General features: G+C 45.4%; 1 protein-coding gene across 1 annotated transcript; it reads right to left on the reverse strand.

Moving 5' to 3' along the window:
• Positions 1-1,060: 1,060 nt before the first annotated feature.
• On the reverse strand, positions 1,061-17,772 carry LOC135377361 (putative aminopeptidase W07G4.4). Its single transcript, XM_064609719.1, has 13 exons — positions 17,685-17,772; positions 15,237-15,319; positions 13,294-13,408; positions 13,111-13,229; positions 10,579-10,754; positions 10,351-10,436; positions 8,590-8,694; positions 7,613-7,688; positions 7,423-7,541; positions 6,052-6,135; positions 5,875-5,982; positions 3,649-3,780; positions 1,061-1,568 (listed from the first exon to the last, which is right to left on the reverse strand). Exons 2-13 carry the CDS (start codon positions 15,269-15,271, stop codon positions 1,437-1,439), a joined length of 1,287 nt encoding a protein of 428 aa, XP_064465789.1. The 5' UTR covers positions 15,272-15,319; positions 17,685-17,772; the 3' UTR covers positions 1,061-1,436.
• Positions 17,773-23,132: the final 5,360 nt, after the last annotated feature.

Below are 23,132 nucleotides of genomic sequence, written 5' to 3' on the forward strand. Positions count from 1 at the left end.
CGGTCGCCCGTCTTCTTGTTCTGTCGTCTGCTAAACCACGTGATTTCAACACGCGGGCCAATGAGGGCATTCGCCACCGTTACAGTGCGGATGTGACGACACCGGATATAGTTGAGCAATCTGCTGCTCGATCATTTTGAGACCGGGCAAAAAAAGTGCTAGTTGGCAAATTCCGAGCGCTCGGAAAGCGCACGCAAACATGTGAGATTGCTTCATTTTGACCAAGCGAACATGACTGCTCGAGATCTGGCAAGAAAAGTTGCTACGAAATGATCACCCGAATTCGCCATAAGATAACGTTAGCTCTCCGTAGATGCTGAAAGATCCTTCAGCAAGTATAAAGTAATTGCGGGCAACGGACGGCATTCTTTGTCAGAGGAGAACACAAGATATCATGCATGTAATGCTGAGCCACAACAGTGCTTCGAATCTGTGGTTTTATAAAATATCTTTTTGTTCCCACATCGTACAAGGAAACGAAGCGTTTCAAATTTCAAGCAGCCGTCGACTGCTTGCCACAGAAAATCGCGGAATTTACGAGTTGGTGCTGCAAAATTTTTGAATTTGCCCCCGCAGAAAACCAGGGGCCTTATAATTCGAGTGTAAGGTACATATTTCACGTGGGATCGCAGGATCTTCAAATCTCTTATCAGTCCTGGGTTGTATATTGTTAAGGGAAGGGCTTCAGGACCAGAGCTGCATATTTCTTCAAACAAAGACTGTACTTCCTCGAGGCCAGAAGAAGAAGAACAGTCTCTGTTCAGTATACCCAGAGCTCCCATTCTGATGGTCTTCCCTTAACACTTGCACCTTTCTAGGTTGTGTACTGTAGGTGGCGTAGGCACCTTGTAAGTTATGCAAGAACCATTTGGGGCTGCCAATGTTGTGTATACCTTTCATCCACAGCTGCCATTGTTTAAAATCATTTCGCACTTAAATATGAAAAACATACCACAACATAGTGATAGCGTGGCATTCTTGCTAGACAGTGAATTAATCAACTTTGGATGATTACCATCCAATAGTAGTTCTTTGCTGCCGCAATGCTTTTCCACGAGCGTTATGTCTGAAAAATTTATTTCTGTAAAATCACTCCCCAATATAAAATTCATGTACACACACATATATATATATGCTGCAAATGAACATGCAAAAGTAATGGTCTGGCAGTAATCACGGGCATACATGAAAGTAAGAAAATTCCCTCGCTCAAACCTATAACATATCATCCATGGAAATGATGTTCTTAACATCAAGAGCACGTTCGTGTCATCTACGGACAACAAGTATACTTTATCGCATGACGGTCTAATTAAAGTGCGTAATGACTTAAAAACTGCCATGGTACACACCATCTAAGTCATAAAACACGTCGACAATCCCTGGGGTTTCTGTAAAGGCACGACGAAAGAGTTTGAGCTGGTTGTACGTGTGCCTTAGGCGTGACCCACAAAGGCCTCAACCAAAGCCGGGATGGGGGACCCGGAAGGAATACCCGGATATGGTCCAGATGCTGCTGCAATGTCCACGTGGGAGTAACACAGCGGTTTTTCTGAATCCAGTCCGTGCTGCGAGAAGACGCAACATCACATTGTGGCAATGCATTTTTTTTTTGTTTTATGTGCTCAAATCTCTACTCAGAAGCCATTGCTCCCGACTTGAACGGTTCGTTTTCGTACGACCCAGATGTGTTGGTTTTCAAACTTGGTACGCTCAAAACACGCTATGCAGTCGAGCCCGTTGATAACGATACTGACAGGAACGCGAAATCCAGTCGCTATATCAGAGCAACGCCTTTGTCACACGGGCAGTCTTCAAGGACCGTTGAGATCAATGACCATTGAAAATGCAGGTAGCACCACCTAGCGCGTAATGTGTCAACCTGTCGGGAAACATTCGATCCAATGCTCTTGGAGAAGTTGACGCGTTACACGCTCGGTGGCGCTACGTGCATTTCCAATGATCATTGGTTTCAATGGTCGTTGAAGACTGCCCGTGTGACAGGGTTGTAACATCATACATCACCTATCGTGAAATCGCCGGTCGGGATCATGTCAACAACATTGAACGGTACAAGGACAACACTGCCGAACATGAACGTTTGGTTCGGAGCGCGAAAGCTTTTCCAAGGATTACGTAACTGCCAATAGTACGACGTGAGACTCTGCGCCTCTTGACATCGACGACTTGGTCCATTCTGCGACGATGAAACCCGAGCTTGGGCACCACGACGGGACGTAACATAAGGTCCGTATAAATAAATCATTTTTGCTAGTTCGAGCTCGTGTTGTGTTACGTTCCGTCCCTCTGCTGTCGTGTCCAAGCTCGGGCGACTATCCTTGCGTTTGTTGACCAAGAGCGAGGGAGGATGCGGGCCGATAGGAGGACGCGGAGGGCAGGCACTTCACAAGCCTCTGCTCTCGCCTAAAGCGCGGACCCCATAACAAGCGACACGCTGCAGAATTTGTCGCTGTCATGTCTGGTCATGGCGCGACTTCCTGGTCCATTTGAGCAGCGACATTTCGTCACCGAGAAATGATGTTTTTGGAGAAGCAATGCTTATTTTATTCGAGCTAAGTTGTAAATTGCCATAAATATACCAAAAATAGTATTTCATTCGTCAAAACGAGGAGAAATTGTAATGAAGGTGCTATGTAATATTCGCCGTAACGCAGTGGCGCTGCGGTTGAAGTACCCAACGCCCCGCCCACTTCTTCGTCTGCTAGTTTTGTTGTTTGCCCTCTCCACCCTCTTCCTTGCCCACGCGTTCAGTTCTTGTTTCACGCCGCCAAATCTAGCTGGTTTTGTCAAACAACAGGCAACAAACTCAGCGACATGCTACAAATATCTACTGGGAGTAGATGCAGAAATATTGAGCCGCGACAAAGCTTTTTTGACGCTCGTGTGGCGGCAGTGACGTCGATTTTGTCGCTTCTCGCGTGTATCTGCCGCGTGTCGCTTGTTATGGGATTCGGGCTTAAGAGATGGCGCAGCGTTACCGTTGTTTCACGTGTCGCAAGGCTTTTGCCATGGTGCACCAATCTAACCAACGGCTTCGCCGTCCGTCAACATCGGTACGAGGCCAAGTGCGAGTGGTGCATACGCTGGTTAACGGACGGCGAAGCGGCTGGTTAGATTGGTGCGCAATGGCAGAAGCCTTGCGACACGCGAAACAACGGTAACGCTGCGCCATCTCTTAGGCGAGAGCCGAGGCTTGGGAAGTGCCTGTTCTCCGCGTCCTCCTATTGGCCCGCATCCAGGAGGCGGAGCCTCCCTCGCTTTTGGTCAGCAAACGCAAGGATAGTCGCTCGGGCTTAAGTAGTCATCAATCTCGTTTACCACCTTTACCTGCGCGTATACTATTTTATCCATTACTTCGGGCTGTGTCACATTTCTATTGTTCGTCGCCAAATGCCGTGGCAGGACGCTGGAAAAAAACACTGGAGAAACGCCTGACGCGAATGCTGCTCAAATATTAGCAGCCCTGGGTAGGCCATATCACAAATAGGTGTATGCCAGCAGTTTTCAAAAGGGAAGTGAAATATTGAAAAGAGAAAATTCCGGGAAGTTTCTGCAAATGCATCCTGTACACTCAGGAATATGACAACGGTTTGGGTCCAAATGTCCAAAAATTGGAAGCACACGCACCTTATCCAACCCGGAGACCCGGATGAGAAACCCTGCTGGAAGCTGGTGGCCTCGTGGGGTCCGTGACGAGGGCAAATTGTTGCACTGCAGGACATCCTCGTACTCGGAGGGCCCGCAGCAGAAGGAGTAATCCTGCGGTAGAAACAGGTGTTTTGGAATTGCTTTCAGGCGTGCTGTCAGTACCACCTGGCAAATTTATTCCTTTTCAGACATAATCCAAACAGCATTACCAATGTGGTATCCTCATGTGCCTCATGAGGTTTGAGGTCTTTCTAGGTTTCAGGTTTGAATAAGGCTTCAATACATAGCTTGTATAACTCCAACCACCTACATAACTAGTCTACAGACACCATGACTTGATACTTGGATGACTTCAGCGCTACGTAACTAGTCAAAAGGAACTACAACTATCAACAGATTATATACATTTCAAAGTTTTAGTGCAGTTACATTGTCTAGGAGGCCCAGTACAGCTGGGGTTCACATAAACCCTCTAGACTGATTTTTCAAAATAGTCATTTTTATCCAAAACATGCAAGTTTTCCTCAGTCCGAGATTGGTACTCACGGTACTTCAGTGCCTTCCCGGGTTTCACACATTCATATTTCAAAGGTGAATGCCTGACATTTCCACTATTTCGAGCTGCAAACAGCTCTAAATAGTGCTTCTGTGTGACAGAGATAACATCCTCACTTGTAAGTATCGTGGGATAACGTCAGCAACAGCGACGCAAACGGATCTCCGACCTACCGAAATGCCACATTCAGCTGCAAAAACTACTGTGCTGCACAGGGGAGGTCTCTCACATTTTAAACTTTCTTTGTCACCCTGTAACCTTTGCTTTTATAAGCAGCATTTACAAACTGCTCGCTTATTACTAACCAACTGTCCAAATTACCACTTGCAGGTGGCGTTTTACTTCAGAGCTCTACATGTCGTACAGTCACAGTGCTCAAGTAAAGAAACGTGTGCACGGTGTTGCCAGCGGTGGAGAGTCTCCGGCCCAGCAGCTTCGTGACCCGCCGTGAAAGGGCCTCGGGCGTGTAGGGTAACTCATTTACGATGCGGGGTGTACGCCTTGCACATTTAGTTTGTTTCGTTGTGTCTAGGGCGAATTTCCGCTAATTTAGAGGCGTGAGATCGGGGAGCCGCGAGGCTAACCTAGCGTAGCCGCTTCCAAGGAATCAGTTCAGAGCACGTAAACAATAGGCCTAGATGACATCGTTAGAGACACGCCCGCTAACCTTAGGAATCTTAAACCAGTCTTAAAGTGCGGAGATCACCTCGTGTCTCTCGGCTTGGAACGTATACAAGTAAAATGCAAGCGCGTTGGTGTGCGCTCGATGTATGCAACATGTTCCTGAGCTCAGGGGCGGATTTAATGGACCCTCACCATATGGCTGCGTTCCCTATGTAAAAACCCTATGTCCTGAATGATGCTGTGCCGCAAAGCACGAAATTTCCTTAAGACCCCCCCCCCCCTCCCCCCCATGACAGACCCTTAAATCTGCCCCTGCCTAAGCTTCAGGAAAACACAAACGATAACATAAAACAAACAGCACAATCACTGAAGCATCAAAGCGACGGTGCAAATGCGCATCCCGAGGGTCCAGAGACTGCTTGGCTAGGCCTGGCTAGGCTTTGCTAGATGCACCTGGCTCGACTGGCATAGGCTTCAACCGATTAGCCGTCTGGTAAGCCAGTGCGACAGCTCCGTCTCACATTTAAACCGTGTTGAACGGCGGTGAGTCTCATTCATTCCGGGTGCCGTTTTCTCGTGACACGCACGATCTTCATGGACTGGGAAGCAGTCGACAACTCCGCGCTTTGGCGCAACTTTGGTGGAAATGTAGCAAAAACACCCTCTCCGGTGCAGGATGGCGTAGCACCCTGCGACTGCTGCAAATGGTGCAGCACTTCAGTCACTGCATGAAAGCCTTCATTCTGCTGATGGGCTTGCCGATGTGTGGGCAATGGTGATTGTGCAAAACACTCTACAATGCTGTCATTAAGTGTCAGCAGCACAAGATGTCCTACTGCCTTTCTCAACTGATGGTTGCACACTCCTCTCGTGGTGTGCACCATAAAACACCAACTCATCCTCACCATCTCTACCACCTATCCCTACAATTGGGAGTATCACTTTTCATTTCCCCTGAATTCAGTGGCTCACATCGAGGCAGATCCAGCAGCTTCTACGAGCTGGAAACACTGGTTGACTCTCACCTCACGACGTATCGTCGATATTTCAAATGCGTCTCCAAGCGCCGCTCCCGCTTCCTGCACCCGGGTACTCATCTTCTTATTTCGGGCAGGTCCATTGTCCATTATGGCCTGCATGAGAAGGCTATGTAAGATGGCTTAAATGCTGCAATGACCCAAGCTATAGCCAACTAAACGTACCGCGTATCCCTCTCCATATGCAAGGCAGACATGACCGGTAAGGGTTGCCACAGTGAAGAGGTAGGGATCACGGTCATTGACGGCCTGTAAAACCATAAAAAGGTTAACCTCTCTCTACTACACAGAGTAATAGTTAAGGCCCCCCCCAGTTTTCTGCAGCGGCAAACTAAAGTTCTGCGGCACAGACTCATAAATTCTGCGGTGAGCCCGTCAACGGCTGCTTGAAATGGGAAACACTTTATTTTCTTGGATGACGTGGCAACAACAAATATTTTATAAAATTACAGATTCAAAGCACTGTTGTGACACAATATCTTGTGTTCTCTGATGCGGTCTCTCGTCTGCAATCATTTTATACCTGCTGAAAGGTCTTTCGGCGTCTACAAAGTTTATAGGAAGGACTTTACGATACCTGCCCTGGGGAAGTTACACCTTTAGAACACCCTTTTTTGTTCCTGGGCTGTAGGCATTATTTAGAAGTCCGAATTTTTTGAACGCGACCTCCCAGACATAAAATCAAAATCCCCCACTGCCGCTGCTAAACTGCACACCGGAGAGACACTGCCCCTCCCTCCAGGCAATGTATGCACAATAAGCTTGGGCTAACATTATCTTAAGCTGAACTACAATCTGTCCGCGTTTGTCCCTGTACACGGAGTAAGAAGACTAGGAGATGAAACTTCACTCTCTCCCACGACCAGAGAATGTACGAGGAGCGCGCGCTCCGCGCCCAAGTCCTCAGTGCCGCCTGTTGCACGACGACGCAGAATTTGCGAAGCATGCGGTCACGCGATACTGTCGCTTGTCCGGAGGCGCGATTAAAACGCGCGAATTAAACGCTAGAAAAGAAGACGAAACGCTTTCGCGATCATCGTGCTCCCGTCGTCTGCTCAACAGAACCGAGAGACGAGGGAACGAAATTGTTTTCCGTTGACTTCGCTAGACAAGAAGCGCTACGTAGTTGCACATGCGTGACCTTTATTGCCAATACTACAAACATCGTTCACGTTCATTAGTTTGCCCTCGTCCGTAGAGGCTGGCGTACGACTCGCGAAAATCACTGCTTTCCCCATCGCGTTCCATGCGAGAGCGCAAAATGGAAGCCAGCGCCGCCCTGCCATCTGTCGCGTAAGGTCAGCAACTGCCTTTTTTCTCTCCCCCAACGTGACAGTCTCTGGTCGTGCGCTGGCGCTTGCTTCTATGGGGAGCGTCATCTCCTAATCTTCTTACTCCGCGTCCCTGTGTCTGCTCCCTTTGAAGAAACTACTGTCTATTCTATTGCCAATCGCTGCATTTTTCACTCTGTTACGTAGCACCTTAGAAAGGGTCCGTAAATGTTCAGTAAATAAATAAACAAACTTGTTCGCTCACCTCATCCTTGAACTGAGAGAGAACATCCACCATCGCCATACGCCCCTCGGCGTCAGTATTTCCGACACGCACGCGGACCCCAGAACGTGCCGTTATGATCTCGTCCGAGACATAGCAGTCTGGAATTGTACCGCCCAACGGTAAGTCTGCGGTACTTTCGCGGCACTCTTGATTCTGAACTTTGTCTTACCTGAGCCGATGCTGTTACGGACCATAGCCATGGCCCCGCGTACCTTCAGGCCTCGTGGTCGCAACTCACACAGCGTCTGCCAACATAGAAGGGTCGGAAATATTCGGTATGAAATATATTCGCGGTCTTCCAAACCTTGAGCCACTACCTACAGGGGACTAAGCGGTGTGGTGATACGTGATTATCTTATTATTATATTTTTTTTCGAGTGCCCACCAACACAGAAAATCCGTTTGGGTTGTGCACTACAGTCAAACTCCTTTACAGCGAACACCTTTTTAACGAAAATACCACTACAGCTAATTTTTTTTGCGGTCCCGCTGGAGCCCTATAGGTCCACTAATGGACATCCTTTTTAACAAAAATACCTTTACTGCAAATTTTTTTTTGCTGTCCCCCGAGTTTCGTTGTAAAGGAGTTTGACTGTATAAGGGCACTTTATACAGTTATACAGTTTATGTAGTTACAAAAATAATTGCAAAAAATATAAAGTTAAATACAATTGAATTAAGAAATAACAAACCTAACAAAACACGTTACCAGCCCTCTTTTTTCGAGTCAGTAGCAACAAACAGGTCGCTATGAGGTCAAAATTTATTAGCCCAATGCTATCAACGAGGGAACGATTCAAACCGGGAGAGGGGCACGTGAAAGCCGAAAGAGCTTTCATTACTTTACTGCGTATTTTTACCAGTCGGAATTCTCTGCTGAAACCGAAGCGGGATAAAATACCGTGCCATAAGCAGGCTAGCGGGGGTCATGACCATAAAAGCAGAACCCAACCTACGTAAATCGGGACATCTGGTCCCTTTAATCATCGGTAAATTTATTGGAACAAACAATTTTCAAATGCGCTGGGTACTTCCAAATTTTAGGCCATCGTTGTGCCGGTCAAAATGCACTCGTAAATTACGGCGGCATTCAAAACGGTGTTCTACGAGGCCAAGTATTCGCGCGCGGACGATCTTTCAACATACCCGGAAGAAGCCTGCGACTGCTGCGGCACCACACTTGTCACGATGCATGCCTGCCATGACACCGCCAGCCTTCACGTCGGCACCTCCGGTGTCGTAGGTGACGCCCTGTAAAGAACAGACATTATTGAGCACCTAATTAATGCTTGCTCTTCGTTTATATGAGATGGTGCCAACTCTGGGAATAACTGGGTACCTTGTACCCCCCTGACGCACGGGAATGTTTCATCTCCTTTACACAAAGGGACGCCTAACGGAGAGGCGCTGCACGACGTGACACACCGCAGAGGAGAATCTCCTTTTATGCGATGCGGTCGTGCAGGTATTGCAGTTTCATTTTATTTCCATTTATGTTTCCTTTTGTGCTACAGCACAATTGGAGGAGGTACGCCAAAAAGCAGCCAACGCCGCTTGACTATGGCAGTACCCCCTTGAATTTGGCGTCCGCAGCAGCAAGTTAAAGCATTGCATTAAGTTGCAGTGCTGTACAATGGTAAAAAAGAAGACCCGATGCTAACAGATATATATACAATGGTTACAACACGTTGTACAGTGGTATGCAACGCAACGTATGACGGAAACACAGAACAAAAACCTCTTTTTTAGAACTCGGAACATATTTTGCGAAGGCTCGCGGGAGAAGCAGAGTAAATGTTAATATTCGCAAGCAAGAAATGGTTGAGAACTCTCGCCATTCTGTAACTCAAAGACTGTGTTCCATAATTTGTCCTATGAAACGGAACTTGCCATAAATTGCTCTGCCTGGTAGGTCGCACAGCGGATCCGTGTAAATTATGTACTGTTATCTTCGCGTACAGTTGCAGTTCGTATTTCGTTCACTTCATCGGTCATATGGTTACGTTTATTGTTACTATGTCGTACGTGTAGGCTGGTTCTAAGGGAAATGTCTAGCACCACATCTTTGGGTGTATTTTTCGAACAAAACCCCAAAAGGAATTCGCCCTTGCCGTGCGTCACCGACACAAACTCCTTTCCCTAAGGTGTCCGTTGCAGTTGTAAAGGAATCCTAATGGAAAGGAGTTCAAACGTGCCCGTGTGTCAGGGATATTACAAATACTTTCAAAAGTGAATATTTAGTGTTCTAACTGAAATACTTTTTGGGAGTAACCTGCACTCATTTTGTAAGTTACTCCTAAGACACTTTCTTTTTTGGGAGACAGTAAGGATGAGAAAATTATGAACTTTGTATATTTTTTACTACACCTCTTACATCTGCATGCATGGTGTGAAGGAGACAGCATCCGCGAAGAAGGTATCGCAGGAAAAGAAGAGCGTCCGCACGAGTATCTTTTTAGTTTTTACCTTTATCTTATGTTTTTGTTAGATAGTAAATTTTACAAATTTAGATAAATTTTAACTTTACGATATCTTGAAAGTAACAAGATATATTTGTGAGCATTTAGCATTCTACTCTAATGCTTTTCAAGGTTGAGCATTTACTATCCAGTACTCTTTTTAGCCCGGTACTCAGTAACTCAGTACTCAGAACTTAACCTCAACACTTTTTTCTTTAGTATTTTGTACAAGCCTGGATATCAGCGACATATCTACAAATCAAATCTCAAATTTCGTTTCATCCGATTATGTCGTACGCGTACAAGGATCCGGCTACTTCTGTTAGAACTTTCCCCTTGAATGTTAGCAAAAGCGCTCGAGACACTTGTGATCATCAAAGTGGCACAGAAAAGTACGAAAGCAAGGCCACTCAACGCCGAGATGTGAACATCGTCGCGGAAGACCCACCTTGCCCACGAGATACAAAGTGGTCTCGACGGGTCCTTCGGGAACGTACGTCAGCAACACCAACCTTGCACGGTGCCTCTCAATTCCTGCGTCGTTAAAACAACCGGTGAATGCAGAGCCTAAACATACACTCAAAATGTGGCACACTATCAGGCACACCCTGGCCCGCAAAGTCGGATCAGGGTGAAGTCCAGAGTGACAGGTCTGAGGAAAACAGGCTACATTCACCTCTTGCCGCTCGATTCACGGCCCCCAGAAGCGGGTACTCTTTCTCGATGGTCTTCGTGTCCGAGATTACCTCCACCTGAACGGGGGTGTCCTTGAAGACCTGCTGCACGTAAGCGGCCACATTCGGAGCTGCCATTCGCTCCGGGTCAGAGCCACCGATGTCACGGCAAATTATCCTGAGAAGGAGAAGTTTGCTCAGACAGGTTTTAAAGCATCGCTTCCGAACGAAACCTTGCGGCTTCAGAAGGGTGCGTAATTTGCACCAGTGAAATCGACATGTTTACATTGTAGTCTCGCTGAACGTACTTTCTCTGCATCACGTGGAACCTTACGTTTCTTGAGGTACAGTGAAACCTCGATATAATGAAACTTGCGGGGAACGCGATTTATTTCGTTGCGTCGGTCCCGGCGAAATATGGCAGCCAATTGCAGCAGGGAATACAAATCATTGCGCGGTACTGCGGATTTCGTTGTATAGCGTTTCGTTATATTGAAGTTTGACTAATATACCTATATATGTTTCAGGCTTTGAGGTATGTGGCTTAAAGATGAAGAAGAAAAACCTGCGATACAAAAAGGATAACGAACAAAAAGGATAACGCAAGAAATTCCAGGATTTGTTTTTTTCGTTCCTGCGTGTGGTTAGCTAGCCCGAATTCTGAGCCTTCACCAAGAAGCTGGTGATCTGGCTCCCACCAGGCAAAACTGTTGCAATGTGGATGCCTGCAGTGTCTTGCACTGTAAAGCAGGACGCCAGCAGTCCCATTCCGTACTGTTGCTATATATTTTTCTTTGCTCGTGCGGTGACACCACGACATTGCAACCTTCGAGGTGACATTCCCACTTGAGACCAGAATTGGTGGCTATCCTACAACGCAGACCAGGAAGGTGACTGCAGCCTCATGACGTCTTCTACCTCTTTGCAAAACCCAAACTTGCATGGCTTGCTAGTTCCACAAGAACTACCTACAACCCCGCGGCAACGTGTACTTGGTGAGAATGCAAGAAAAGTACGTACAAAGCAGTAGTACAGCTTAACAGAAAATGAAAGCTGTACACCCACGTACCTGCCGCAAAAGAAGGATAGACGGAGCCATTTATTTGCGCCGAGTGGCGGAAACCCAATTTTTGTTTGCTGCTGAGTCAGCCTTGCATTGACAAGGGGAGTTTTAAACACATTTAAGTCAGTATATGCGGGGGACTCAGCGCAGGAACTTTACAAACGGAACTACCGTTTAATCTATATATATCAAATAGATATATTAACGAGGTTCCGTTGCACTAAGACATAGTGCACACTGATAGCATTTATATCCTGCATATCAAGATTTTGAGTGACATTATTTTATAGCACAAAATAAAGTACCATTTCTTTTTTCCCTCCAAGGTGGCCCTTCAACTGGCAGAAGTGTGCACTACGCCACTCCCAAGTCATCTTTTTGTAGCGATAAACCCAAATTAAATTTTTTTTTTCCCTGTCATTTTCACGTCAGGCTAGGCACTCTCACAAAGACACCAACCGCCATTTCACTAATGTGCATTCTCCAGACGAAATTCAAAGTAAGTATGTTCATTGAAGTGATATACGTCTATCTGTGCAGCACAGTCACACCTTGTGACAGCAAAACTCGGTGCAATGAAATTCACATTTACGACAAAATAACTTCCCCCCCCCCCCCCAGGAAACTATGCATTTCATCCCCTCACTGCAGTGGAACAATTTCAAGCCCCTCCACAACATGTAAATCTAAAAAGATGCACAGACTGGGATGCTTAGCTTTTTCTTTTTTTTTTTTTTTTTCGTGAAGGATTCTGTACACATCCTTGCGCGCTTTATCTCTGTTGCACATCATCAAAACCAAAATAGCTTCTTCACTAGACTAGATGCCCATTTCTCTTCGTTTCGTGACACAGGACGTTCCAAATTTAGTTGCAGTTTAGACGTGACATCATACACATTCGATACAACAAAGAAAGCCACATTCCCCATGAATGCTGCATAGTTAGACCCTGATGTTTTAGGGTTAAACCCAATTTTCCCCCCGAATTCGCACCCCGAATTGAGGTTCACCTATCTGGGGTTAAACCCGATTTCTACCTGCAAAACTACACCTAGTCTAGTTTATAAGTCCCAAACGCCGCCACACCAGCATTGGACAGCTGTTTCGGCCTTATTGGGCCTTCATCAGCAATGCGTAGGTGGGCGACGTTAGTCACCTAGTTAGACACCTAGTCTAGGCACCTCGAGGCATCGACATACTAGTTTCTCACAAAATATGCGACTGCCCCTTACTTCTGGCACTCTGTATAAACGGTACAGTGAACGTTTATTCTACAATAATGCCCCATTTCTCCCCGAACTCAGTCTGATGGTAACTCTTCTGCCCGAATTTGCGCGAATTTTTCGACATCAATTTATTGACCCGATTTCTACCCCCCCCCCCCCCGAATTTGGAAAAATATAAAACCCGAAAACTTCAGGGTCTATGTATGGTTACACTGAGGTCCGACCAGATATCATCGCATGCTCACCTGCCGTACTCGATGGCGCAAGCATAGCGCAATGCCTGCTGTCCCCCGGGCCAATTTATGAGGCCGAGACAGTTCACCTTCTGCAGCCGGCTCGGAACGTCCTCCCGGATCTCGAGCGGCTGAAAAGGACGCACACGCTCAGACTAACGGGGAAAGGCGACGTCGGATCGTTGCCACGCTCACCACATAGAGGGCGTGCAACGCGCCAAGCAACGTGGCGACGTCGTGCCGAGGATACAGCTTCTCCACGCCCGTCGGAAGCACGAGCAGAGGACGTTTGGCACCAGCACTGAGGGCTCTACAAAGATTACGAGCAATTAACATTGGGGAAATAAAAGAAAGAAGAAGAAAAAATCGTTAGCGAAAGAAATCTGCTAGTAGGAAACATGCAGGAGTAAAGGCGCAGATATAGTCCGACGTAATGCGTGGTTCACACTACAACTTCTCTCCGTTGCGGTTACGGTGCGGATCCAGTGCGGAGGCGGCTGTCGTACGACACGCTGTTCAGACATATGCGTTCTTGATACGTCAAACGCTTGTGGTTGACCAATCACGTCTCCACTCCACCACGTCTCCATTCCACAGGCAGCCATGAACGGGCAACGTGATGTGGTCGGCGAAACTTTGAGGTGTATTGAAGCGTATCTGCGTCATACAGAGCGCGTAAACTGGCCACTTGTTGTTCAAATGGCAGCAGCAGCGCTTCTGCTGAAAAGAAGGAAAAAACGACGACGACAGTGGGTTCGCCAAATACTACAGGAACGTGCCGTGCACGGGGAGCTTGCGCGGAGCGCGTTCGCCCATTGGTCAGCTGCATCTCCGCAGGGAGCCCGTACCGCATGGAGTTCGGTCGAGCTCAACTCTTGCGGTGCGTGTGCTTTTCGGAGTGCCGTGCTTCGTTGTCATGACAACCGTGTCGCGCCGCATCCGTAACGCATGAAAATGCAACAGTGTGAACCAAGCATAACTGTGTGGCGCGTACGCGCGCTGCACAGTTGAGCTACGCCGGGGGAAATCACACCCTCTATGGTCTAGTGGCTAGCGTGGCCGGCGGCATTCAACGCGCTAGGACGTCGCCCGCGCAGAATAGAACATGTTCTATTTTTCGCCGACCTGTCGCTCACGCAGTCAGATCAGCGCAGTCGCGCTGCTGCGGTCACAGCGACTTTGCGCATGCGCAACGGTCGCAGGCCACTGCTGACGCGCGTCTGACTATAAACGCATATTTCCCGGACCGCTTTGCTTGGCGTGTCTGACTTCGGCTGTCGCTGACTGCGACGCAAAAACGTTGGACTATATCTGCGCCTTAAGGGTCGATTCACACGAAGCAACTTTTTTTGCTGCAACTCGTTTCCCGCTACAGTTGCGCGCAACCGAAGTTGCGCCAAAAGGTTCCATTTTGTGCGGCGAGCGACTCGGAATGCCGTAGCGGTCACCGAGCTCGCCAGATGGCGCAAAAAACCGTCACTGTCATCACTATCGTTCAAACGCACCGAGACTTCCACTCGTTACGACTTTAATCCGTTGCGAGTTTTTGATAATTTTCCATAATTTCCACTGGTCAGTGATAACTTAACGCTGCCATAACTGACACCTAGAAGTCTTCCTGATTGGTCGCGCTTGCAAGGCGGAGCCGTGCGATTGACAGGTGGCAGCTAGAGTTGCGGGAGAAATCGCTCGTGAAGCGATCGGCTCTGCGACCAGAGCATTGCCGTTCACACTGTGCAACTTGGTGGCGCAACCTGGTGGCACGCAACTAAAGTTGCATCGTGTGAATCGACCCCAAGTGAGCAGAGCGTCAAAGGCATATCTGTCGCATGGAACAAGCATTTAAAGTTGGTTAGAAAGTTGTGTCCCATTCACTGTAGGCAACCCGCTCTGTGGTTATGCACTTTGGAAGACATTGGTACTTTTTTTTTGAAAGCTCTTGCACACATTTTGCACGTGTTAGGATGACACTGGTAGGATATTTCGTACAGTATGAAACCAAGCAAGGCAAAAAAAATTTCCAAGCAGTCACTCGGCAGCACCGTACCAATGTTCACCAGCGCGCTGCTGCTGTTTGTGCCACAAAAATGTGTTGCCTCCTTCTATAGAAGAAAAACAGAGAAATGTGTCTTCTTTACCTCTTGATACCTTTGCAAGCTGCATCACTAAGCATACGAACATCGTCGTAGCAGCGATTCAGGGGTCCGGCAGGGGAGTACACCTACGCAACATTTTACAGTCAGCCAAATCGAGATATAATGGCAATAAAGATTCTGCTCAGCAGAACAGATGCCCGTTGTCACTGTATCTAAAAACCAGAGAGAATAACGGCAGGATTTTATTTTTGGGACATCAAAACAACGAAGAACAAACCATTTACGGCTCAATAAAGTTTAGAAAATAGATTCAAAGTTTGGCTGTAATTATTCCATCAGCGTGAAGAACCTGTAAACGCAAAGGTCGTAGCATCTTGTTGTGTTAGAGGGTTATCTTCACTTCTTCCCCCATTTCTTACAGTATGCACATTTTCACCGTGCAGCCACAATCATACTTATGTACAACACACCAAGCTGTGGCCTGCAACTAGAGATGCAATTAGGGTTGCCACCTTTCGTAGTGAAATATACCGGCTGAGGGAGAGGAGGTGGAATAGAGGGAAAGGAGGAAAGGCTCACGGGAAAGGGAAAGTGGGTGAGGGGTGGAAGAGAACACACAGAAAACGAGAGAGAGAGCTCAAGATAATACGAGGAAACGTATGTTCCTGTGTGTAATAATAATAATAATAATAATAATGAATAATTAAGGAAAGAACTGGCGACTGCGGAGTTGGATCTATGCTCCAGATTTATTCAAGCTGTAGTGGAATGTTGAAGAGAAAACCCCGCAAAAGCCCATATGAAAGGTCTTGAGCGACAAATACCGGCAAAAGGCTGCCGGTATCACCTTCCTACCGGCAATCGGCAGAGCGAGCAAATAACCGGCCGTGCCGGTATAATACCGGCCTGGTGGCAACCCTAGATGCGATCCCTCGGGGGAAAAAAACCCTCAAAAATGGGCACAAGAAATGTTTCGTTCCCGTATTTTTTTCTTAGCTTTGGGAAGACTGCTAATAATTTTCAATCCCAATACAACAACTACACGATGCCAAAATTGCCTGTTTGGTTGTTATAGTCAGCTACTATTGCACCGTGCTTAACATGAATTGGTTGGTACGTTGTACCACTAGTTGGCATTTTTGAATTAGACCAAAGACAATATATATATATATTTCACTTTATATTTCTGTTGTAAACGATCATACTGTTATGAATCTTAGACGCTGAACACAGAAAAGTTAGCTTATCTCCAGTTTTTTTTTTTTTTTTAATTACTCCTCAAAAGAAAATATGAAAGCTGTTCTTCCATTTTAGTAAGTCAGAATTACTGAGAATTTTGCATCTCCGCACGACCTTATGCATTTGCTAGTTTGCATTTCGTCATGGTTAGATTGTCTCAGGCTTGTTATATTTTGCACTTGTGTGCAAGACAAAGAAAATCTATATTTTTAATTTATATTGCACTACAATTTGTACTCCATGTTTGCTAATCACTCTAAGTTCAATCTCTAAAAGCTAATCATTCTAAGAGCAAAAATGTCTTTATTTTCCAATTTTTCCTTCGGGAAAACGTGAAAAGAACCAGTCTGTTACCAGCAGTTTCCGGAAAACTTCAGAAAATTTTGCATTTCTACCTGCCGCACAACTGAAGCACACAATGAAGAGTTAAGAAGCCAGTCCAGACAATCTCTATTTGTTTGTAGGGGTAGGTGTATTCACATACACAGTAGTTTGGATTGGTACGCCACTACAAGGTAGGTGAACAACTTTACCAGCCATGTGCGATAAGAACATGGTGTTGCTCCGGAACCAAAACAGTAACCTCTTCCTGTATGTATGGACACCCTTCCCGTAAGCAGACGGCTTCATATCTTGTCACCAGATGGCTGAATAGTGTCAGGAAGCACAGCTTGTGCGTTGCACACAAGTATGATTGCGGGTGTACACCATATTCATCCAACGTGTTGGATGTAGTAGTTATACGAATATATTCCAAAAGCCGGGAATCATAATGCAAGATGGAAACAATAACACCGACTTAACATAACAAACTAACCAATTTATTCAGACGTCTCGTCTCCCATACGGGAGACATCGTCAGTGCACCCTCGCGAGGGAATGAGTGACCGAAAACCAGTTAAGTCTTTGTATACATCGGGAAGTGGGCCACGGTTGGCGTTACATGCGGTAGGCTCTCTTTGTATATGCCACGATTCTAGGTATTTCGGTCACTCATTCCCTCTCGAGGGTGCACTGATGATGTCTCCTGTATGGGAGACGAAACGTCTGAATAAATTGGTTAGTTTGTTATGTTAAGTCGGTGTTATTGTTTCCATCTTGCATGTAGTAGTTAGCAAAAATGCGTTCAAAATTTTGAAAACCTTTGTCCCACCTTCACCGACTCCGCAATTCACGACTGTTGTTCGGCTCAAAATATTGGCTGCAAGAAAGAAAGAAAGAAAGAGGTCGACCTCACAATGTCCCCCTTACCAGGCGTCTCTTTCCGAACGATTCTGGAAGACACAGCACAAATGTCTCATCTTCTGCCTTGGCATCCACCTGTATGAGATGCCCTGGTGAGTCCACAGTTGCTCACATTTACCATTTCACAATTTCTTAAGGGGGAATCACTCCGGTGCAAGACAATAGAGAACGTTTGTTTGCACAGCGCTCGGAAACGGCGTAAAACATCGTCAAAGCAGAAGTACCGGCGCGTTCTCCTTGCTTTGCCCTTGTCAATGACGCGTTTTGTAGAATTCCAGGACTATCCGTTGGTTTGTATTGAGCCCGAATTCGCAAACATTTTAGTGCGCGATACTCTATCAAGATGGCAGCACATGTTCGAGACGCACTAAACTTTATGCGTAATGTAAAAACCCCCGAGACAAGGGAACACGAAGGGACAGACACAAACACGAAGTCTCGAGACTTCGTGTTTGTGTCTGTCCCTTCGTGTTCCCTAGTCTCGGGGGCTTTTACATTATGCATCATCTTCACCAGCTCGCTTGCTTCTTAGCCATTTTTTCATTACCAAACTTTAATTTATTAAAGACCAACCGCTCGACCTTGTCCTCTAAAAAATGCGTCATTGACTAGAGAAAAGCTAAGAGAACACGCCAGTACCAATCTTATGATGATAGTTTAGAGCGTTCATGTGTCTTCTGCGAACGAAAATCGCCCATAGATTTCTGAAGAAGTGATTCCCCCTTAAGATCTTCAATCCGCTGTACAGTCACCAAGAGAAATTGCACCAAATTTAGAATAAAACTGCCAACATATTGGTGCTATTTTCAGTCTATTACTACCGCTAGACTGAAAAATTAAACACAAGAAAACATGTGATGTAACACTTGAAGGGTACTTGACTTACTTTTTAAATCTGGCGACAATTCTGTGACTCAATACGTTTGCATGTTTACGCTTAAACACAGTATATATTCAGTTGCAAACTTTCACCTATAACTTCCATAGCATTCTCCTAAGCAGTCACTGTCTACTAGTCACAGCCATCACAGTTATTGTACTCAAAAAGTCATACTGCACAAAAGAATCCTTAAAAAAAAAAATCTGACAATGGCTGATAAAATAATTGGGCTGATAAATTAACTTGAGTTCTGAGTTTGCATATAGTTGTCATTTGAGGTATTTGTTTGCAGAGCTATGCAAAGCTCAACAGACAAGAGCATGGTCACAAACCAGAAATTTTTCTTGCGAGGAGCAGGCAGTTATTATGGGAACAGTAGTTAGATAAGCAAGTAAAAGATATGAGAGACAGATAGAGAGAGAACTTCCCATCCTTATTCACGCTCTGCGTAGGAAAAATTTCCTGCACAGATTCCAGATAATAAATAAATAATGAATTTTCAAAAATTAAAATTTTAGTCTGACATTAAAGTATGGAATCTGCCAGTCTGCACATAGTTGTACAACATGGCGAGTGACTTCCCCAAAAAGTCGCATAAAACACTCCTGTTTGCTTAACGGGATGCATTGTGGGAATGAATGAATAGAATAAATTACCCACCAATTCAAATTGGCCTTGTATCTGAACGTTGACACAAGATAAAACTGTAGAGAAGTTTACGGATGTCTTCCTACACCTACTATTACTAGATTATTTGGATTTCTGAATATTTTCTATTAATTGATACATTAATTTCAATAATTTAATCATTACCTGCTATGGATGCATAGCCTCTAGTTAAGCACGTTATTTCACCTTGTGCGCTCTTCATCGTACAGCATGCACGGAGAAACCACAAGCTCTGGAACAACCCCCTTACCGACTTGTAAGCAGTCAGGGGTTCCAGAAATTTCTGCGCAAATCCCCCCAGATGTCCGGGATCGAGTCCGGTTCCCACTACCACGACGGCGTCGTAGTCTCCCTCGTCCGAGCTCTCTACAGCCACTGGGAAGAGTAAGCTGTGAGGAAAAAAACCTATCTTTTATGAAGGTGTTCATTGAGTAGCACAGAGTAAGCGTTTCTGTCCTGTTGCTTCAATATTCCCTTATTTACTCACACTCTAACAAATTACTGTTCTTTGTATATGGGGTACCACAGCTGGACCAACGTTGAAAAGTTACCCACACTTCCGAAGAAACCCTCTTGCGCATTTCGGACTGTCTTCCATGCAACCGTACCACTGCAGGGCGTTTTCCAAAACACGATACAGTCAAACTCCTTTACAACGAAACTCAGGGACAGTAAAAAATTTTGCAGTAAAGGTATTTTCGTTAAAAAGGATGTCCACTATTGGACCTATAGGGCACCAGCGGGACCGCAAAAAAGTTTGCTGTAGTGGTATTTTCGTTAAAAAGGTGTTCGCTATAAAGGAGTTTGACTGTATAATACAAATATACATACAGGGTGAATTCAGCAAAGGTTACACATTTCAATTGAGTCGTAAAAATATAAGATAACCTCTGTGGCGCTTCAAACTTTTGCAGACTCATAGTCATTCGCCCGAAGTTTTACCCTTATTTTTTAAAAATGCTATCGCTTTGTAGAAGAAAAAAAGTTTGAAGCAAAGCAAAGTCTCACCCCGTGCATTTCCTATGGCGTATACCGCTCGCAAACCGCCATTTTTTTCCTCCGTCTGCTTCACGTTCATATCACCACGTATAGGTGGCGCTGCCTAGAGACGAAGCAAAACTAAAACCTATGGAACAACAAACAACCAGATGGATCAGACGCAGGGTTTCGAGACGGCGCCACCTATACGCGGTGATGTGAACGCGAAGTAGACACAGGAAAAAAAAAAGGCGGTTTGAGAACGGCATGGGCCATAGGAAATGCACGGGGGTGAGGATTTGCTTTGCTTCTAACTTTTTTTTCTAGAAAATGACACCGTTTGAAAAAAATATCGATAAAACTTGAGACAAATGACTACAAGTGTGCAAAGTTTGAAGCGCCAGAGACGTCACCTTCTATTTTTACGATGCGAACGAAATGTGTAACTTTTGCTAAATTCACCCTGTACATACATACAGGGTGTTCAAAATTAAGCTTTCACTAGCACTTTATAAATAGGCGAACAAAAGAAAACTGGCGCTACTTTTTCTGTTCCTTGAGTAAGAAACAGGTGCTACATAATTAGCAGCACCTGTTTCTTACACAAGTAGCGTAAAGTTATCATCCGGTTTCCTGTCGTCGCTGTGTTTGCGTAGCGCTCGTGAAAGCTTAATTTTGAACACCCTGTATAGGCTGCTCTGTTTCTACCAAACAGCGTCTAGAAAATCATTAACGAGCGCTTCGTCTATGTTTAACCTGTCGATTCATACCTATCACTACGATTGTTGATTGCAGAAAACGTTTTACGGCATACAAACTGTATGCTATCTTTCGTCGTGTATTCTAAATCACTGTGTTGGCAATCCATTGTCTATCCCCAGTGTCTATTTGTAGTTTGTGTCTAACGTAGTCTTAACACAGTGTCAGCGTCGATGATGTGCTTTAATGTAGCTCATCTACAGGGTGGGTGCCATAAAATGTCAGTCACATTTTCGTGCGCGAGATTATATCTACTTGAGAGACAGGCTTCGGCTACCGCACAGTAAATAATTTGTGCCAGAGAAAGGTACGAAAAAAATTGCGGTTGCTACGCACGGCGTAAAAAAATAAATACGGCCACGTAAAAATTCGTCTTGGTGCATTTCCTACGCGCTATACCGATGGATTGAGACGGAAGTTTGCGTGGCCGTACTGATTTTGTTACCCAATGCTTGCTAACCACAACTTTTTCGTAGGGTTGTCGGGTGTAAATTCGTCACTCCGTGGCAGCGGAGGTCTTTCCATCAACGAGGTATCGGTCAAGGACGTATCATGTCATGCACGAAAATGTGACTGACCTTTTAGAGCAGCCACCTTGCATGTATGTGGGTCTATGAGTAGTTACTGTGACACCTTTGTATACTGTGGAAATGATTTAATGTCACCCATTCATTCATATTTTGAGCAGTATTTTGAAGCACATGTTTCTTTGAGGAAAAGGGGGCAATCCCACAGTGAAGACAGGAGAGTCGTCAAGTGGGGGCTGCTCCCCCCCGAACTCAGGTCCCAACTGAAGACCTAGCGTCCCATTCAGGGGCGGAGATCGGGAATTGAGACTTTCACAGGATTTGCAAACTCATTTGTACGTGCTTGCCTGATTTTGCATACTGCGTGTAACATTATTCAATGCCAGTAAGAAAAACTTGGTACTTCTCAAAAATGCATTCGCTGGTACAGTCACTACCCACCTGACACAAGACATATTTTAAACCGAAGAGACATCCATTTTCGTTATCTGTACAGTCAAACTCCTTTACAACGAAACTCAGGGGACAGCAAAAAAGATTCGCAGTAAAGGTATTTTCGTTAAAAAGGATGTCCATTATTGGACCTATAGGGCTCCAGCGGGACCGCAAAAAAATTTGCTGTAGTGGTATTTTCGTTAAAAAGGTGTTCGCTATAAAGGAGTTTGACTGTATATGGGAAGGCTAACCATAGGTAGAAGCATAGTCGGAGCCGTTCTGCACTGCATGCAGCATGTGTTGTTCTATTAGACCCCTTGCTTTTGAGCCCCTTGAACACATGATGTTCTTTATGCACCTATCCTTCAAACTTAATCCCCATGTGGCAATGAACTTCTGATGCTCGTGAATGAGTTGCCAGATTGAGTGCGACCATTCGGGGTTTGGAATTCCCCATACCACATAACTGTAAAGATACCACTGCTATGGTAGATGACAAAACTTTGGTCAATGTCGTACGGAGAGCCTAAAAATAATAAACGAACTTTTTGAGATCACAGGTTTGTGTCACATAGATTAAGACCAGTTAAGACCACTCCACCTTATGGATCTATCCTTTAGAAGGCGCTATTACGAAAGAGAAACAACAAAAAGCTCACTAAGGCCTGGTTTCACCAACGCTGATTAACATTTGAACCGAGATCAACGGTCCCTTAACTGGAATTTAACGCCTAAATCTGATTCTCTAGAGGGAGTTATTGTCACTGAAACATTCATCACGTCACCAACTAACATTTGTAAAAAAGAATTGAGTAGTAACTTCAAGTTTTAGCAAAAAACTCGGCTCAAAGTTAACCAGCGTTTCGGGTGATAATGTTTCAAAATCAGAGAGAGATCAGCAAAACAAATATTGTAACTAACAAAGCTTATCGCCATTTAAACGCGAGTCTTAGCAGGCGATATGGATCACTGGAAATGTTGAGGTCAGCATTTTTCTGAATTTGAGGATTTATCATGAGAGAAGCAAAACAAACATTTTTTTTTTTTCATTAATTTTAAGCCTCTAATTCCTCAATTGCATAGCTTAGCTCCTAGGCAGTCATTTTTATTACTTTCCACCTCCCTACAAATATGGTGCATTACTGTGGCTTCATGGGAAACCCTGCATATTACGCACATTACTTGATAGTCGGAATATTTGTACCT

Source organism: Ornithodoros turicata, chromosome 1, assembly GCF_037126465.1.
Source record: "Ornithodoros turicata isolate Travis chromosome 1, ASM3712646v1, whole genome shotgun sequence".
NCBI classification, from domain to species: Eukaryota; Metazoa; Arthropoda; class Arachnida; order Ixodida; family Argasidae; genus Ornithodoros; species Ornithodoros turicata.

What these genes read in the sequence shown, in the direction of transcription:
- LOC135377361 (XM_064609719.1), bottom strand. Translation starts at nt 15,271, where the DNA reads ATGCTTAGTGATGCAGCTTGCAAAGGTATCAAGAG. An exon ending in CCGTAACAGCATCGGCTCAG is followed by an intron (nt 7,542 to 7,612) that starts GTAAGACAAAGT and finishes GTACAATTCCAG; the next exon opens with ACTGCTATGTCTCGGACGAG. An exon ending in TATCGACGATACGTCGTGAG is followed by an intron (nt 3,781 to 5,874) that starts GTGAGAGTCAAC and finishes TTTCTACCGCAG; the next exon opens with GATTACTCCTTCTGCTGCGG.